Raw genomic sequence first — 18,683 nt, forward strand, 5'->3', positions numbered from 1 at the left:
TCCGCCATCGCCTTGGTGTCAGATAGCGTTTGCCTTGCGATCTGCTCCTGTCCGCCCCTTTTGACTTTGGGCCAGTTCCCAACAGCTCAGTCTCTGTTATTAATTCTACCCTTGTCGCCCCTGACCTTCGCTACTTTCGTTCTTTTGTCCTCCCGCACTTCGCCCCCGTCTCCGATCTTATTGCAAACAGACCCAGAACGAACTATAAAAAGGATGGCGACAAAAGCGGCTTTCAAGCGCGTACGTTGCGCCCTATCAAAAAGGAACCATTCCATTGCATTGTATAACTAACAGATGAACAGCTTACTCGCGAATACCAGAACATTCAAAAGAATCCCCCGCCTTACATTGTGGCACATCCGTCAGAGTCCAATATACTTGAGTACGTCATTTGTAGCAGACTATCACTACCTGCGTCGCCTGTTTGCGACTAAAGTTGACCTTTCATCTAGATGGCACTACATTCTCACGGGACCCCCGGGCACACCGTATGAAAATGGCCAGTATTGGGGTACCCTAATGTTCCCTCCCGAGTACCCATTCGCTCCTCCGGCTATTCGTATGCACACTCCTAGCGGTCGCTTTCAACCATCAACTCGGCTATGCCTCAGCATCAGTGACTTTCATCCAAAGTCATTTAATCCCGCTTGGGAGGTTTCAACCATTCTCATTGGCTTGCTCTCCTTTATGACGAGCGAAGAGATGACCACCGGAAGCGTGAGCGCATCGGAGGCAGAGCGACGAGTGCTGGCGGCGCGTTCTAGGTGGTGGAATTCTACTGGTGGCGGTTCCCATGTCAGCGCGACCCCGGGCGTGACCCCTACTGCCAAGGGTATCAACAATGTGAAAGCTGGAGACGGCGGTCTAAAGTTTCGCTCGGAGTGGCCAGAGCTTGACCAAGAAAATTGGAGGTGGATGAAGGATAGTCGCATCGACACCAACACTGGCCAGCTCATGCCTGATCCTAGTGCGACTAGATGCTCTCCAGAGACAAGTGCGCTTCGCCGACGACCGAATGGTAGCGCTCCGGGACTCGGTGCGGTGATGGAAGGTGGCCATGTCGCCCGAGAAGCAGGCCAAAGCTGGGTCCGCCGCAACAAGATCTGGCTTGGGTTTGCAATTCTATTCGGATATGCACTTCTGACCAGGCTGGTGAAGGATGTCCAAGGCTAATGGCCGACAATGTCGAGCTGGCTCGGCTTTCCGCTCCCTTTGTATATTTCAGATTGCCCAATTAAGCGTTTGATCAGACATGCAGACACCCCCGAACGATTTCCCTTTCTTATTCTGTCTTTTTTTTTTCTTTTTTTTTGTCTTTCCCAGCCAGTGCTGTTTCTGATCGACTTATTTTTTTCAAGGACCCCGCTTTCAGTTCTCTTGTTTCAGTACAGTGGTCCGGGAGAGTTTGTGCAGATATTTATGGGCTTATCTGATTTCTCAGTTACTGGAGGGCGCCGGGGGATTTCATTTGGCGTTCCAGACATTCATCAGATTATTTATCACTTCTCCTCAACCATTTGTCGTTGGGTCTGCTCTATCCCAGCCCTTTTGCGTCTTGGAACATGCGATTGTTGTTATCTAAGAGGTCGCCCAACCAGGATGGTAAGGATGGTTTGGATCCGGATGGAGCGAATACTTGTACATAAGTAAGTCTGCTTAATATTAGAAAGAACCACTCTTGCAGGCGTGGTGGCCTCCACAGTATCAAGTACTTGTTTCTGCTCTGACCGCAGCAGTGCCTCAGGCCTGCAGAGGGATGTCAATCAGCTCACGCCTGATTGGCTGCGGACAATGGCGGAGATAACCGGAATCACGTGGGCGGCGGGCGGGAATTTTCCGGCTTGCAAATAAAATCATTTCGTATCGCCGAAATTACTGTCGATACCGTCGCTATACATCATCGCTTTTGTCCTCGCCCTTTGCTGGAGATATCTTCTGACGGCCCCCCACTCCCTCCCTAGCATATTGCGTCCGGCAGTCTGTCGTCAACTTCCTCGTCCTCTCGTCTAAACTTTTTTTGTGTTCCATCGCGCATCAATAATGGGTTGGTTCTGGGCAGACTCTCAAACAAAGCCCGCGCCCGCGGCTCCGCACCCTGTGCCATCTTCAGATGCCTCTCCTCCCGTACGTAAAAACGCTACTTATGCGCAGATGCGAGAAATCTGACGGATTCTTATAGCCAGGATGTCCTATGCACGCATCTAACACCACACCGGCAATGCCAGCCCCGTCACCCGCCTCCGAACCTCCCAGTGCCTGTCCAGTCCGGTCTACAGATTCCCCTTTCTATGTGCCTCCGAAGTCCAAGTCCCCGGAGTCGCAGCCTCCCTCGAACCCAGCTCCCAGCTCTGACTCGCGATCTACGCTCTCAAAGCTGAACCCTCTCAACTACATGTTCGCCTCGATCTCCCAGGAAAGGGCGCCCAACCAGACTGTAGATCTCCCGGTGGAGCGAGAAGTTTCGTCCATCCCCAGATCCGATATGAACGAGAACTGGGAATATCCTTCCCCCCAGCAGATGTACAACGCCATGCTGCGCAAAGGTTACACCGATACCCCGCAGGATGCCGTGGAGGCCATGGTTGCTGTTCACAACTTCTTGAATGAGGGCGCTTGGGATGAGATTGTTCGGTGGGAGCGTATATTCTCCAAGGGTTTGGCAGATGGCTGGGAGAAATGCCGTCGCGGAGAGGAGAACATCGTGATGGACGAGCTTAAGGAGCAGATGTCTAGGGCTCCCAAGCAGGATGTTCCTCCGCCGCGACTCATCCGATTCCAGGGTCGTCCGCAAGACCTAACGCCCAAGGCACGGATCCTTCAGGCTTTGGGCTGGGTGTATCCTGCCAAATTCGAGTCAGTACTCCCATTAGCGCCTGTTTCTTCTATTCCGTTTGAGGATTCTCAACTAACATTTGCCTGTTACTGTAGGTCAAACCCACCTTTCGATCGCCACGATTGGTTTGTAATGCGGCAGACGCCATCCGGTCCTAAGGAAGTCCGTTATGTTATTGACTACTACTCCGGTCCTCCCGAACCCACCGGAGAGCCTGTTTTCTACTTGGATATCCGACCGGCCCTGGACACCCCAACTGCCGCTGTTGAGCGACTAATGAGATGGGGAGGAGATGTCTGGTGGCGTGCCAGTGGCGCCTCCGTTCGGGAAAATTAAACCGACTGGTTGGTCGATTCATCAATCGGTTGATCATCGTTAGCATCGCATGGCCGCAACTTTCGTCGACACCGTTCAGCAGGATACTCTTTAAACACTCTGGGAAGGCGCAGGCGTCTGGTCTCGGTTCTTCGTTCATTCTGTGGAACTGCCCTGCTATAGTATTCATGTTCTTGTTCGATCGGATCACTTGGTTTGCGTGCCCCTCTATTTATTTCGGCTATGTCTTTATTATAACGTCATGTGGATGCTGGAGTATCAGGAAAGTTCGTCGTCAAATCGGACGACCGGGGTTATTTCTCTCTATTGGTTGCATGCTTTTTCTGGGCTTTTAGTGCCACCCTCTCAGCTCCACTCTCTTCCCTTCATGTGGAATTTGTCTTGATATTAATTATCTTGATTTGTAATATATATGAATTCATGCTGCCATCAAATCGTGGGCGGTGATATGAAAGGTACAATTCGTGTTTGTAATCTATCGTAATGCTGTGCATAAGTGACTGGCTACTATATATTAATATACTGTACAGGATGGCTTTGCCTCGGCAGTCATTTCAGCTCAATCCGTCATTTGCTTGACGTATCCCGGCAATACATCACTTGAAGCACGACTGACAAGATCGGTGCTGACTGTGCCAACTGTGGAGAGTAGTGGAGAGTAGTGGAAAGCTCGACCACAGGCGCTATTAAGGGTATCTGTCACTCAGTGCCTGTGACGGCGAGATGGGTATCAAGGCGGACCTCTGTGCGTATAGAACCAAGAGTATACATCGCGCCTCGATTTCCTGTTACGTCTCTCAACCATCATTGGCTGAATATGTGTGTTTTGTCCCTGGACCGCTTGGAGAAGTAAGCGGATGCTGGCTGTGTTGTTCGATCCTTGCCCTTGCATCTGCAATCATATGTTAGGCGATAAGAGATCGTATTTGACACACTGCTCGACGGTTTCGAAACTGCTTTGGAGCAATCCGCGTGCCTCCAGCCCTACCCATACGCGAAGCATGGACATGTCGCCGGACCGGACGGATTTGAAAGCGGTAGTGTTAGATCCCAATTTCCGTAGAATGGGAAGGGAGCTAAATAACAAAACGAGTCAGTCAATGGGCCATTCGAGGTAACAAAGCCAGAATGTCTACCTACCTCTTGAAAAGGTCAAGGTTGGGATCCAAATTACGTCCAATGCCCTCAAGGAGAAGACATGAGATAACGACATTAACAAAATCCCCCTCGAGTCGAACGTGATGTTTACGGACCATGGATAGGACATCACTCAGTACATCTCCAATCTTGACGCTACCGAGGGCAAACGTGCGTGACTTGATGTTTAGCACCAGGTGTTCCATGCCCAAAGCGAAGTAATATGGGTCAATCACTGCATCCGGTTGACGACATCGTTCGACCATGAGTTCACCTGCTCGATACCCATCGAACTCGGCAATGGCGCGAAACAGGTCAATGAAATTGCGCCGGTTAAGTTCATTAAGTTGAGTCACCAGTCCAGTGTCGATGAATATGAGCTGGGGTCGATAGCCTTCAATATTTAGATCATCAAGCGCTTTCACCCAGTCGCGCCGATTATTGATATGTGGGCGCAACCGTGCGAGCACAGATTCTGTAACATCAACCTCTTCCGCAGATGGTGCCTCCGATGCGCGAGACTTATTTCCCAGTGACAGGTCCAATTCACTCGGCCGGTAGAATCGAACCATGATGTTCCCGGGGTGTAGATCCGCATGGACGAAGTTGTCGATCAACAGCATATGGAGGAAGGCATCTAAGCCTTCGTTCGCGATCTCTTCTTGATAGACGCCTCCACCTACCTCGAGGAAGGTCGATAAGGGAATACCTTGTGCAAACTCCTCCACGAGCACCTCGCGGGTAGAATAGTCCAGATACGGGTATGGGAACCAGGCTGTGGTGCGTGACCTGAACTTCTCACGGAACATGACAAGGTTTGTGGCTTCAATCCGTAGGTCCAACTGTAATTTCATCATTTCACCAAACTGATGAACTTCATCCGGTAAAGACAGCCAATTCATGGTAGGTATGGCGTTGACTAAGGATGCGAAGAACGACATGATTTTCAGATCTCTGTGAATCACGCGTTCTACCCTCGGATGAAGCACCTTGACGGCTACATAGGACGATGGTACCCTTTGAGGAGAGCTCTTGACTAACGCCCCAACGTTCTTTCGTACCTTGTCTCGTAGACCATGTGGATGAAGGTCGATGTCGTCATCGGTCCCAGCAAGATTGGGCTTGAGCTTCGCCTTGTATACCTGCGCGATAGCGCCCACGCCCAATGGTTCTTCTTGGAATTCCTCGAATATGTCTTCGAATGGCAGCCAATTGAACGCCTTCCTTATTGTTCGCTTCGTTTGATGCAATGAGTGTGCAGGTGCATTGGAATGCAGTGATGACATGATGTCGCAGAGTTCCGGTGGGAAGATATCGGTACGTGAGGCCGCCCATTGTCCAAGCTAGATGAAGACCGCGAATGAGTAAAGCACGGAGTGAAAGAGCTCGACGACTAATTAATTACCTTGATGAACGCTGGGCCTGCGCGTTCCATAGATCGGACCAGAAACCTATACCACCAGAGAGTCCCTGTGCGTATGCCCTCGCGATCCTTCAACTGCTTTCCAAAGCATATCGTCGGAGCCGTAAGGATGACAGGTAGGAAGATTATGACGAGATGGACAAACCGGAAGCCCGTCGCAATCGGATCATATATGTAACAGTATGTAAAGACGTAGAGTGTTTGCCAGATTCGCTTCAAGCCTCGCGCATTGTCGTCGACGGTCTTTCGTACCTCCTGGCGCGAGACTTCCAGCATCTGCATCTCGCCGGTCTTCCCGTTGTCGTCATCTCCATCCTCGGCCAGTTGTAGGAATGCTCCTGGCGTCATAGCAGCAATGAGAACAGTTCTGATCGAGGGACCTCCCCTCGGGGGTCTTCGCAAAGGCTGCTGCGTCCATAATGGCCTGCGCGCGAAACGCAATCGAGGCTGCGGAAGAAGGCGGGACAGTAGCAGTGGATTTCTACCACGGCTTAAACAGAAACGGCTCGCGAGGACGGCCGTCCTCATGTTCTCGTAAAGACACCGGCTCGAGAGCAGGTGAATCAGTCATCGAAAGCACAATAGCTGGCCTGGGCGGTCATAATAAAGGCGAGGGAGAGAGCGAAGAGGAGATGCGCTTGCTTTGCTTTGCTTCTGGTTGTTTGTTGGAGTTTCGGGATGGACAGGAAGCCCAGCCGGCGGGCCAAGCACGTGGGGCGACGTCATCGAGTAGTACTTGTTCTCTCCTACTTACTGCTACTACGTAGTTGTGGTTTAGTAGTTTATACGATTCCTACGCATTCTACGCATTCATGCAGGCGCCCGCTTCACGATCATCTTTCATTCTATGGAGTCTTCTAATTACCCGGTTTTATCCATTTGACTAGGAAAGCTCATCCAGAGCTTACAAAATCTTTGCAGCCAATACCGGCCGGCAAGCCACTGTCTAAAAATAATTTGTATCAGACCAGAGGTGACATAAGAAGGTATAAGATGCTTGTGAGGATGGATAGGCATGATGCTCTCTTAGCCATTTACTGTTGGCTTGGAGTCTTGAAGATGCCTGGACACATGGCTGTGCATTAACTGCTGCATGGTAGATTTATCGGTTTCGGCAAGCGTGTCGGGCTGGTAAGGGGGCGTCAATACCAATCATGGCTAAAATCTTGGTTCTGAGAATAGACTTACATCGCTCTTCAGCAACTCCTGCACCAGGACAGAAATGTTGTCACGATCTTTCTTCGTCTGCAATTGTTCGGTCTCCTCCGCGCTTTCAGAGGCTTCTGCACTCAACGTCTTCTCAAGCAGTGGAAGAATTTCCATCCTTTGTAGGGAGCTTGAAACTGCCATGGCGCCCCCTTTATTGGACGCCATAAGGGCCATTGCGAACCAGCCTTCACTCCGGACGACAGGCCACTGTGATTGGGCGATCATAGCACCAACCGGCAGCGCGATATCCTCATGTAAGTCGAAGAACCTGTCCAGCAGGGCAACGGCAGTAGGATCCCCTTCCCGAGACTTTGGCACCAAAGTACGGCATATGGAGGCTACAGTGCGTCCAATCTCTGTTTTGATGGGAGTAGAGTCTGTCTTCTGGAAGAGAGCAAGTAGCAAAGACAAATACGTCCGTTCGTCGTTAGAATCAGTGCCGTCCCTGGGGAGTCCCTCTAGGAGACGAGAAATATTATCAACCGCTGCCACTATCACCTGCCGTGCGATGCTTGTGGCGGCAAATTGAACCTGGGGGACGGACTCGTATTGCCATAGACGTGAAACCGCTGGGAGTATGCCAGCCTCTCCAAGTACCAGCCTGTTATTACCAGCGATCGCAAGGTTCTTCAAGAATCCAAGCGCAGAGTGTAAGACCGCGCCTCTAACATCACTCTTAAGGATAGTTATTAGTTCTTCATGTATGTTCAGATCTTGAACCATCCTTTCGCAGGTCGCGTCTGAGCGAGCCAAGTTGCCCAGGATAACACAGGAGCATATCTGCAGCTGATCATCTGTCGACTTTAGCCACGTCTTGAGAGACTGGGCCAGAGGGGAATCCAGCGGATAGTACTGCGCGAATGAGGTGGATCCAGAGATCTCCGCGAGGATTTGGTTGATCTTCAACCGTGACTGTGCTAGTGCCTGGGTATCCTCAGCAGATGACTCAGTCTTAAAGGTCAGTGACCGGCTGAGCACCCCCAGAATGTCAGGCACTATGTAACTGGATATGCAGATTTCTTGAAAGCGCGTATTGTTTAGATATGTCGCCAGGCCACTGACAAGACCGGAGAAACGGGCTGGGGTGGAAGCGACATCTTCGTCAAGAGCAAGTTCTACAAGAAGTGAGATAGTCCCATCGGGAGACGAGGCGATTCCTTGCTCTGAACATTCCCACAGTTAGAATAGAAATGCAAAAGGGGGGGAGCGAAGTCATGCCTTGTTCTCCAACCAATTCGATAAGCTCAAAGACGTAGTCAAGCAGGGCATCCTTGTCCTTGAAGGCGCCATCTTTCACTAGTTTCAAGAGGATATAGACTATCTTATCGGCAGCTAACTGTGTCTGAGCAGGCCCTATGAACCGTCAGCATCGTAACTAGCTTTGAAATCCGAGCAGGGGTTCCAATTACCGAAGTCGATGCAAATGTTATAAAGGACAGGGATGACCACTTGAATCAATTCTGGATTGCTTGAGTGCTGTACAATAGCAGCCGTGTAATTGTGCTCCACTACAGTCTCTCTATTCTCATCTGGGAACAATCAGAATTGAGCTTTCTTCAAGTTTCCCTTGGGGCCAGGGAACTCACTAGTGTCAGCACAGGAATTGCCGACGAGCCGTAACGCATGGAGGATGACTCTGTTATCAATGGTCTCCTTCGACGCTATAAGCTGAAGGAAGAAGTCGAAAACCCCAGTCTTGCCATAGGATATCCGCCATAAGGCTATCAAACATATTAGCTAGGTGACAAGACAAAAAGTGCTTGGTTGATGGTGATGATGATACCACCGAAGTGGTTGATGACTTACGGGCTCTGCTGCCATTCGCCATAGCCTCTGCAGCTGGTACTAGGTAAGGTGATCTGCACTTCCACAGCTTCTGAAGGATATCTGGAGTCTCTTTCAGAGCGTCCGAAATGTCTGCATTCTCTGCAGCTTTGAGGCATTTTTGCAGGGACTCGAACAATTTCTTCTGTTCTTCAGATGGCAACGGCTCAGTTGCCGCAAGTGTGGAGGCCGGTGGCAGTGAAGCCAATTCGGAGAGAACTTGACTGAGAGGGGGACATTGTACTCTATGAGCACTCCCAACTGTCCCTGGGTTCAAATCAGATCGATGGTCGTTGCTCTGCATGCTCCCTGGGACGTCAGTCCTGCCACTAGGGGGTTCCATTTCTTGAAGCCCGCTTTTTGGTCGGTATGGCAAGCCCAAGCTAGGTGGTTATTGTAAGACAATAAAAAGGCGCTGTCCTCTAAAATTTGATGCTATGTCAGAGTTATGAACTGCTCGATCATGAGGTTGTAAATGATTGCTAGGATGAATTCTATAGAGTATTGAGCGACAATGGTGTTCTTCACCTGATCGGAGTTAGCGCGAGAAACTATTGCACCCGAGGAATCCAAGGTGCAGGTAGAGCAAATAAAATGCAGGTGGTGTATTCTCAAAAGTAGTAAGTAGGTACTAGTACTGACTCTCTGCTACCCCCGAGGCTCTACTTGCGAGGAGAGATGAAATGACCAGATTAAGCAATTTCTGGATCCTTTAAGTTGTTTCTTTATTCAACATGCCAAATCTAACATTGCAGAAATAATCCATACTTTTACATTCTATACCTCACAGCACACAGCACTCACAACATACCAACTAACCACGGGACAGACGCAGGTCTCTAGTTTCCAGAGACTTGACCCCCAACGTCATGAGAGGGGGAAGTAAATCTACCCCTCCTTGACCCTTACTTACCTTGTCAGGTACCCTGCAGTCTAGTTAGTTAATAATAATTGATTAATCAATTTTGTGTCCATAACTAAGGAGTAACAAACTAAACCCGGATTGGGATGGCGTACGGCGACCCAACTAGTCCCGAGCCGCAAGTCCAGACCCGCCCCGATATGGCAACTTGGCCAGGCGCTCCGTACAGACAGACAGACAGACAGACAGACACCAGCTTAACTCTCCCGCAGTCTCTCATTCTAAACCCGGGCAACATTGTAACATCACTTCTACCCTCTTTTACTTCAGTTCATCTTAACCAAGCCTTTTCCTCTCGACTTTACACAACCATCACCATGACGCGTGCTCAGCAGACTCTCTCCGTTCTCCTACTTGTCTCCTCGGTATGCTACTAGCTCCGTCTAACAAACACGCTGTACAATTGTCGCAAACCACGTCACTAACCAGCATAATTTCCACCATGTCCAGCTCTACCTAGTCCTCTACCTTGGCCTTGTTCCTCTCAACGAGACCGTCCAGACTGAAGTCATCCCTGTTGTACGTTTCCCCATCGCCCACCTCTGCGACCAACAACCCATACCACCCCCTCCTTCATCTACAATATCTCCGATCCGCAATTCCACACTCCCAACTTGCTAACCATCACACTTTATCTTCTACAGCTCCCATTCTACGCCTTAATATGTTTTGGCTGTTATCTTCTCGGCCGACTGGGTCTGGCCATCCTCACATTCAATGACGTGCCCGAGGCGCATGAAGAGCTACAAAAGGAGATCGAACAGGCCAAGGCCGAATTGCGCAGAGCGAATGTCGATGTCGATTAAAAACAGCGAATCCCTCACTTCCCCAATACCATATCAGTTTCTTTTCCTGTTGATTCGGCTGGTTTGTGCAATATGGTGGTCTGGTTTACTTGGATGGGGGCGGTTTATTACTACTAGCTTCTTTCAATGTTAGGTTTTCCTGGGGCAAAAGGGGCCCTTGGAGCATTGTTCCCTTGATGTCCTGTATGTGGAGGTGTGTTTCATGCCATTACACTGAAGTAACCTCTTCTTAGTCTGAGTAATTGGGTTTCAGCGGTCCAATTCGATTTTGTGTGTTTCTATGTCTATGCATGGCATGTTTACTACTATGGGACCACTTTTGTTTTGTGGTGTCACCTCCCTATTCGGGGATTCTTGTATGATGACACATTGCCATCTACATTCCTTATTGAACGCCATGGAGAAAACGAATAGTTTCGCATTCTGCGTGAGCGAACCTGAATCGCAACTGTTGTTAAGAGGTAATACCAGTCTATGTGATGTGAAAGATATGCAGTCGCTACTCAAGAGCAAAATATAAGCTAAGATCTTCATCATTCATGGTACCAAAATTGCTTTTGTTCTATCAAATAAACCCATCAAAACACCTTTCCGTAGCAAACCTGAAACATGCAAAACTCTTCTTCCAATATCTAACGAGAAACGCAGCATATATGCAACCAACAAGAGCCGGTATCTATGCGTGGATGGCTTAACCAGGGTTTCTAGGCATGGAAAGACGAGGTAAAAAGAGTGGCTAAGCGAGAGCAATATCGCGCTGACTAGAAGAAGCTCAGACGAGAGGGTTCTCCTGAGCAAGTCTGTCGTGCTCGTCGATGTCCCTGTAAAATGTATATGTTAGTTTATATATTCATAGTCCGGCGCTTTGTCCAATGACGTACTTAGCTTCCCAAGGATAGCAGATCCAAACATCAGCGGTGGTGACGGATGCGTGGTAACGGCCAGAAGTCATCATATCCTCGGGCAAGACACCCTTCTTCGGCTTGTCCTTGTTCTGAAGAGATTGTTAGTCGTATGAAGGATATAAATTCGGCGAAAGTAACGAAATCGTGATGATGAACGTACGTGAACAACGTAGACGAAAAAGTTGGTCTTCTCGCCTTCACGGCCGAGCTGCTTCTGCGCAATCTCAACGTCCTTCTGGAGCTCGCTGACGGCATATTCGAGGGTGGTACGGGTATCGTCAACTTCGTCAACAATGAGGATGTTCTTGCCAATGAGGTTGGCCATTTCCAAGGAGCTCAGGTCCAGCCATTGTGTACGGGTGACCTTGGTTCCGGGAACTTCCTCGGCGTCACCACGACCCAGGTCCTCGTAGAGCGACAGACCGATGGCCTGGATGGGAATATTAGGTTCGCCAGTGCGCTTCAAGAAAGAACTGTGTGAAATATAAGTGTCAGAATAGGGTTGCTAAATAGGGTCGTGTTTTATTCCGACGAACCGGAGAATGCGGGCAGGGATGTAGCCACCACCGCCGATAGCAATCATAAGATTGGGCTGGAAGGTGTCCAGGATCTTGTCAGCGGAGGCCTGGCATAGTTTGTGAACCTGCCAAGGACATTCGGATGTTAGCGGATTGTTGCAAACTGAACGGACAAATGTGTGACGGCCAAGCTAGGCTGCGACGTAGGCATGTGGCCAAATGACCGAGAAGTATGAGCATGCAAGACCGGCAATGGCAGATACGCCTCACACAAGCCCGAAAACCAAGACCATCTACATGTGGCTGAAGGGCTCGGAAATTGTAGAGATTTCGAAAGCAACCTGCATACCTGGTTGTACGTGACATAAACCTTCTGAGGCATTTTGACGGCGGGTGCGAGGGGTTCGCAGGAATTGACCGATTGAGGAGATATGATAAGTAGAGTTGGAGATGATCAAACGGCTTGACCGGAGGTCAGGAGCGTGTACAAGTGAGATGGATAGGTGAGGATACTAATGAGTACGGAGATGGCAAGATCACATATGAGGGGTAAATTGGAACCCAGAAATTTTTTTTTTCCTTTTCGTTTTTTTACCCCTCGTTTTTTTTACTCAAATTTTTAAATTAGGATTAAAGGAACACCTGCGTCACAAGCTGGATAACTGGATAAGGTTCTCTGCCGAGTACTTTTGCCCGCCGGCGCTGCCACACGACAGAGACAGATCAAATCATGGGCCCATGGGGGACTTTACCATATTCGGGATGCGGGGACTGTATTGTGGCCTATCAGGGTGTATCTTTATGCGCTAGTATGGTTTCTGAATCCCGTTTGGGTATGGTCTGTTCCTGCCATCAGTAATGGAAATCAGTTGGAGAGGCGGAGGACGGAGGTCTCCGTCGCTAGGCGGTTTCCAAAACAGGATGTTCCTGATATGCGTACTCTTGCGTTCTTCTGTACAAAGCTTCTTTACTAGTTACGTAGATCCTATGCTTATTACAGGAAACTCATACTGCAATTTCAAAATATACACCTAACTTAGGTTAGTTCATAACCTTAGGAGTAGTGTAATTCCCTATCTAGTTCTGTGGCGGGGTATTCGGACCCCTCCACTAAGTAGGAGTCTCCCCCCTCACTTACTACACATGGTAATTTTTTGCACCAAGAGAACTTTTATCGTCATTCGGTACCCGATTATATGCATCTTATGGGTATATATGCTGCGCTAAAATGACCCAAGCAAGAAAACCTTCGAAGATTTCATCCCATCTCAATAACAACTTCTATTTGCCTGCAAGAGCGAGACGTTGGCACCCCTCTACACAGGTGTATTCTCACCTGGCGACTCAGGCTTTATTCGGTTGACCTCAAAGCCTCCTTCATCTTTATCTTCTCCTTTCTGCGGCCAAAGTATCTGGTGATGCACGATGGCACGCACCATCATATAACAGACGAAGATATACATCAAGATTAGCGGAAACACCATAGCGCAGCCGATGATAGATATTGCCTTGCAAGAAAAGGCCTTTCCAATTGCAAAGGTTGCCGTTATCAGTGCCGTGTTCGGGAATACGAATGAGAACCATGCCATCGAAAAGACCATCCGGCCCGGTCCAATGGCAGACCAATGTGCGAAGCTGGCAATGAAGAAGAAGAATATTGCTAACCTGAATCGCGTATCAGTACAAGTTTCTTACAATCATCAATGTAAATGGGGCCAGTCATTCTTACCCCCATAGCCATAAACAGGAAAAGTTGGCAACAACTTTCACAATGTCTGCAGCTAATGCACCATTGCCCATGAAATCCTCCGGGAAGCTTCTTTTGGCATGGGCTGCCATATTGACAATCCCAGACACAGTAAACGCACTAGGACCAACCGACACGAACATACCTGGTCGGACATTTTCTCGGGGGAGCTTTTGCGACATCAGCCGGTAGATAAAAGCCGAGTATACCATCAGGGATACTAAGAAGCCAACGCCCTGGATAGTGGTACCACCAATTATGATTCGCAAGGAGCGAGCAGGCTCAAGTTTGGAGCTCAGGATCCCAGCATGAGGGCCTATTATAAGCATTGGGTACGCAGGGAAGATCCAAATAGGTGTCATTTGTGCAATTGTAAATGTCTGGGTCGACCACCTACAGCTCATTAGTTGTCCTGCTTGGTTTCTAGGCTCACAAATTTGATGTTAGGGCTCTTTGTACTCACAGAATAAGGTAAATAGCGGCAGAAGAGATGACTGCCAGGGCTGCATCAATCCAGAACAAAATTCCGACCGCATATGTGAGCCAGGGCCCTGTGTGATCGGGTCCATATTGTGATATATTGATCAAAATCGTCCCGAAAGAGACCAGCGAAGCTGGAACGAACAATGATTCTGTCGGATGCAGAAAGGATGCTTTAAAAGTGTAAGGGTATAGATAGAAACGTGTTATCAAAAGACACCAAATTAAGATGTAGAGGAACAAGTTGGCTAGGAAGAAGATGATTCCAATGGTTTCCAAGCCGCGAAATCTATAGGGTACTATTTCATACTGGCGATCAGTACAATTACCCCATACCTACCTAAGACAAGGACACACTCACCAAAGTACAGAACATTTGCGATTCCCCCAGTCGCCATAGTTAGGGTGAAAAATGCCCAAGTAATGTGACGAATACGCTTCTTCCATCCAAGACCAGTTGGTCTGGTTTCAGCTTCACTCTGGGGGTAAGCCATTCCATCCACACCCTCGTCTCCATCTCCTTCAGACTTGCGATATGAAGAGCTGTGAATGGCGTCTAATGCCGAGGTGTGGGCCTGGCTTATTATAGATCCTCTGGGGTGAAAGTAAGAATCGCCGCCAGTATTTCCTGCAAGGTCATTTTGGGTATCTTCAATGGTTGGGGTTCGGTAGCCATCATCCCCTGGGCTTCTCAGGTGTCTGGGAAACAAGCGATCCGGAGTCATTGCGGTTTCTCTGTGGGTAACGACGCAGTCATGCTTGTAATTTCTTGGACAAAGTCTCAGATCAGATCCCCTGCTGATCTCTTCTGGAACAGGTTCCTCGAAATGCAACTTCCCTTGCTGGGCAAGGTTTTCTCAAGTCGGGAATATCGGTCTCCAACTATATACCTCACAGCTTGGTCTGAAACACATACACAAGGAGTCAGCCTGCTAGGGGGGGAAGGGTGATGACGACCACACAGATTTGCTTTTCGTCTTAAAGAGAAGTAAATCGCTTGAAATCAGGGATACAAAGCTGAAAGGGAAAGGAGATACAAAATGACGTAGAGGAAAGATCGGCCCCAGATCGACAAAGCCAGGAAAACCCACGCGTAAGACTGGTTTCACACACAGTTGGAACTGAAACGCATAGGGCTGGAGGACGTATATAGTAAGTAGTATTAAGTACAGCAAGGGAAACTAGCCACCACAGTGAGAGTTAATAAAGCGAAGAAAATAAAAATAAAAATAAAAGTCAAAAACAAGCGACTCCAGTGCGGCAGCGATCAAGATTCGACGGGGCAACTAGTTAGTAGTTATAGCTCCTCGCATGTCATCATCGCGGCACTGCTTTTCTTCTGCTAACTTGCTAACAGGAGGCCGCCGTCCACTTCGCCGGGTGTTGGCACCAATCACACAAATGGGATCTTCCCGGTGGACTTTGTATGAGGAGGGTGGTTCGGGGCCAAGCGGGTGAGCGAAAAGGGCCGTCAATAGTCAAGACGCTTCGACACAGCTGATTCTGGGCAGATGCGTGCAGATAATTGTCTAGAGCAGCCTTCTGGTTCTTGGTCTTCAAACTGTGGAGGACAGCATCACTGCCGTAAGTCCGAGGACGACACATTGGGCAGGCAATAATGAATCAATCTGTTGCCTCTCGGATATCGGCACGCCTCCATTTTCGTAGCGGGGAAGCGGGAAGCGGGAAGCATACGTCGCCTATCTATATACTGTTAGTAGCCCGAAAGCTTGGTACCAACTATGTACCACTAGATCAGAACATCTAGTCTTTGTCACCCAATTATTGCCTGCATGGTACTGACAAATACTTACTAGTACTCTCGTATTCTTCAATCCTGCGGCAATAAAAAAGTATTGTGATTCGTTGCGTTGCGTTGCAAGAGTACTACAGACTCCTCAAGACCTCTCCAATGAAGTCTATGATCCATTTAGTGACTGCGCAGTAGCTAGCTCACAATTTTCTCAATCGATTATTATTGCCATCATACTATTGAGTTATTTCCCCGTTAGCCAACCCTGAACAAATTGGCGAAAGCACAGCTAGATAATTCTTACCCTTTCCGTCGATACTGCCCAAGGGATGCACATCCTACCTTATGATCAGCATAATAGCTAAGCTGAGAGCATTCGAGACACATGAAGTAAAGACGACCGACCCATTTATGACCCATCTTTAGATGGATGTCAGAGGGCTAGCTATCTGTATCCCTAGCATGGGATAGGATGGATAGTTATTATAAACTCAAGCCTGCAGGTACACCTCATCTTGCATATGCCACTTACTACGTGGTTATCCCTGCGCGAGGCTGGCTTTCAGATCCAGATCTAGTCTTGTCGTATTATTCTAGGATATCATAAATCCTCTTCTAAGTATAGTGCCCAGTACATCTTCGCGAGTACATTATTTCCCTACTCAGAAGCCTGCCGGAACATTTTATTTCCGGATCAACATCTACAACAGCAACGCTTCTGGGATACAATCATTATAGAATACACATGACCATAATGATACCCCTGTGCTGTTAAGAATTCCATAAGAGTTATGAGAAACTCTGACTATCTAGGTAGTATACAGTAAGTGTCGTGTCAAGTTCGGGTAATCAGTTTGAAATCTACGTTCATGCATAAACGGAAAGCTGCAGCATCTTCTCTGTAGGTTTTCAATAATAAAGTGACGGCTAAATATACAGGATGCTAATCAGAATAAAATGCCGCCGGGAGGTTGAGCAGCTGGCAGCATGTGTCGGGAGTAAGGTATATATTCCTTTTTACATGTGGTAATCTTACCGAGGTTCTGCATCTGAACTAGTGTGATCGGCAGGGTAGGTACATAGATAGCAGGAAGCCTCGGAGAAGGACTTTCCAACTTTAGCCTGAATTTTGTGACAGATCATTAAGATACATCAGATCCCGCACCTTCGACAGTCATTCTCCATCGGCCCCGCTTTAAAGCACAATGAGAGGAACCGAAGACGGACGGAAGTCTGTGCTGATTACAGGGTAGGTGTTGCACATGATCGTCATTCCGTTGACATGTTACTTATGCCGCCTAATCACGTAGATGCTCTCCTGGCGGTATTGGGAACTCTATGGCCCGTGAGTTTCATCGGAATGGTCTGCGTGTGTTCGCTACTGCCCGTGATGCAAAGACAATCGAAGATCTATCGTCTATTGGGGTCGAGACCTTGAGTCTTACCGTGGACGATGAGGAAAGCGTCCGACGATGCTTTGAAGAAGTGAAAGAAAAGCTTGGGGAGAAAGGACTGGATTATCTTGTCAATAACGCGTAAGTTGTCACCTTTCATCCGGTGACACTTGATGAGCTGATATAGTCGCCAGTGGCCGGAGTACGTCTGATTATTCTTATGGCTTCATGGAAACCCTTTCTTATGCATGATAGATTATACTGTGCCAGCTATGGAGGCAGAGCTCTCCGAAATCCGTGACACGTTCGAAACGAACTTTGTCGCGGTTGTACACATTTGCCAGACCTTCCTACCGCTACTTATGAAGGCTAAGGGAACTATTGTACAGATTGGTTCTGTTGCTGGGGTGGGTGTGCTCGGAGATAAGCTTTGGGAAGCTACTTGTGCTGATACTGGTCCAGGTTGTTCCCTACGTTTTCGGGTCCGTATACAACGCCTCAAAGGCTGCCGTGCACTCGTTTAGCGATGCCTTGCGCGTGGAACTAGCTCCGTTCGGGTATGTTACTTCAATACCCCCCTCCGTCCTGCAACACATTTATTGATACGGAAATATCAAGTGTGCACGTCACCACCGTCGTTACCGGGGGTGTGCAATCTCGCATCGCCCGTGTCAAGCGTACTCTGGTTCCCGGTTCAATCTATGCACCAATCGAGGACGAATATAACCGACGGGTGGTACATAGCCAGGCTGGGGCCATGCCAAACGAAGCATACGCTCGCAGCGTGGTCACACAGGTCCTGTATGGGTCTGCACCGTGGCGCTGGATTTGGCCCTGGGCGCAAGGTCGGAAGAACTGGATCTGGGAAGGTAACAAAAGCTGGTTGATCTGGCTGCTTATGGGAGGATGGGCCTGGAACGGCCTGTCTGGGAAGATTGTGACGAAGATGTTCAAACTCAACAGACTTAGAAGAGCTGCTGGGAAATGAAGGAAGAGGGGACGGTGTAAGGACGGATGTATCTGTTCTGCTGGATGGGGTTCTCGTCGATCCTTCGGGTCATTCGGTCCAAGTGTAGTATTAGCATTTCAAAACACGGCGTTTTCTGGTTGGGATGTCATCTTCTCTGCTTGAACCGTTTGCTTGACATCAGTAAGACTGGTCTTTCGACATTGCAGGGAAATAGAAGGTGCATGCCGACGCCGTAAGACCGTTTAAACCATTTGCCGTATGCCCCCGGGCTAGGAGGACAAGCCGGCGGATTCAGGGTTCGGGTTCGGGGCGAGGTGCCAGTAGAAGAACTAAGCTGCCCGGGAGGCATAGTAACTTCACAAACGAAGCCGAGATATCATGCTTTCCTCTGCACAAGACATTTCTCACTGATGTTGCCTAACGGGT

The 18,683-nt window shown here is 48.8% G+C and overlaps 8 protein-coding genes across 8 annotated transcripts; 4 read left to right on the plus strand and 4 right to left on the minus strand.

The window, feature by feature from the left end:
- Nucleotides 1-213: 213 nt before the first annotated feature.
- On the plus strand, nt 214-1,173 carry AtWU_00589 (ubiquitin-conjugating enzyme E2; the record flags this gene model as incomplete). Its single annotated transcript, XM_035495704.1, has 3 exons — nt 214-240; nt 303-382; nt 453-1,173. 3 exons carry the CDS (start codon nt 214-216, stop codon nt 1,171-1,173), a joined length of 828 nt encoding a protein of 275 aa, XP_035351597.1.
- An 867-nt stretch (nt 1,174-2,040) lies between these two features.
- Nucleotides 2,041-3,169, plus strand: AtWU_00590 (holocytochrome c synthase CYC3; the record flags this gene model as incomplete). The annotated part of the gene is made up of 3 exons (XM_035495705.1): nt 2,041-2,124; nt 2,180-2,853; nt 2,929-3,169. The coding sequence occupies 3 exons, from the start codon at nt 2,041-2,043 to the stop codon at nt 3,167-3,169; spliced, it is 999 nt and encodes a 332-aa protein (XP_035351598.1).
- Nucleotides 3,170-4,067: 898 nt separating this feature from the next.
- AtWU_00591 (ABC1 kinase family protein) lies at nt 4,068-6,257 on the minus strand (the record flags this gene model as incomplete). Its single annotated transcript, XM_035495706.1, has 3 exons — nt 4,068-4,245; nt 4,310-5,649; nt 5,712-6,257. The coding sequence occupies 3 exons, from the start codon at nt 6,255-6,257 to the stop codon at nt 4,068-4,070; spliced, it is 2,064 nt and encodes a 687-aa protein (XP_035351599.1).
- A 498-nt stretch (nt 6,258-6,755) lies between these two features.
- On the minus strand, nt 6,756-9,105 carry AtWU_00592 (putative GTP binding protein; the record flags this gene model as incomplete). Its single annotated transcript, XM_035495707.1, has 6 exons — nt 6,756-6,857; nt 6,918-8,099; nt 8,170-8,291; nt 8,348-8,467; nt 8,525-8,659; nt 8,745-9,105. 6 exons carry the CDS (start codon nt 9,103-9,105, stop codon nt 6,756-6,758), a joined length of 2,022 nt encoding a protein of 673 aa, XP_035351600.1.
- An 896-nt stretch (nt 9,106-10,001) lies between these two features.
- Nucleotides 10,002-10,490, plus strand: AtWU_00593 (dolichol-phosphate mannosyltransferase subunit 3; the record flags this gene model as incomplete). Its single annotated transcript, XM_035495708.1, has 3 exons — nt 10,002-10,049; nt 10,135-10,203; nt 10,329-10,490. 3 exons carry the CDS (start codon nt 10,002-10,004, stop codon nt 10,488-10,490), a joined length of 279 nt encoding a protein of 92 aa, XP_035351601.1.
- A 772-nt stretch (nt 10,491-11,262) lies between these two features.
- Nucleotides 11,263-12,295, minus strand: AtWU_00594 (xanthine phosphoribosyltransferase; the record flags this gene model as incomplete). The annotated part of the gene is made up of 5 exons (XM_035495709.1): nt 11,263-11,311; nt 11,372-11,484; nt 11,556-11,868; nt 11,932-12,038; nt 12,263-12,295. 5 exons carry the CDS (start codon nt 12,293-12,295, stop codon nt 11,263-11,265), a joined length of 615 nt encoding a protein of 204 aa, XP_035351602.1.
- A 934-nt stretch (nt 12,296-13,229) lies between these two features.
- On the minus strand, nt 13,230-14,865 carry AtWU_00595 (putative C4-dicarboxylate transporter/malic acid transport protein; the record flags this gene model as incomplete). The annotated part of the gene is made up of 4 exons (XM_035495710.1): nt 13,230-13,578; nt 13,643-14,053; nt 14,124-14,429; nt 14,477-14,865. 4 exons carry the CDS (start codon nt 14,863-14,865, stop codon nt 13,230-13,232), a joined length of 1,455 nt encoding a protein of 484 aa, XP_035351603.1.
- Nucleotides 14,866-17,098: 2,233 nt separating this feature from the next.
- AtWU_00596 (SDR family oxidoreductase) lies at nt 17,099-18,275 on the plus strand (the record flags this gene model as incomplete). Its single annotated transcript, XM_035495711.1, has 6 exons — nt 17,099-17,142; nt 17,204-17,428; nt 17,482-17,489; nt 17,543-17,694; nt 17,750-17,844; nt 17,906-18,275. The coding sequence occupies 6 exons, from the start codon at nt 17,099-17,101 to the stop codon at nt 18,273-18,275; spliced, it is 894 nt and encodes a 297-aa protein (XP_035351604.1).
- Between the last annotated feature and the right edge of the window lie 408 nt (nt 18,276-18,683).

This window comes from Aspergillus tubingensis (assembly GCF_013340325.1).
Source record: "Aspergillus tubingensis WU-2223L DNA, scaffold_2, whole genome shotgun sequence".
Classification (NCBI taxonomy): Eukaryota; Fungi; Ascomycota; class Eurotiomycetes; order Eurotiales; family Aspergillaceae; genus Aspergillus; species Aspergillus tubingensis.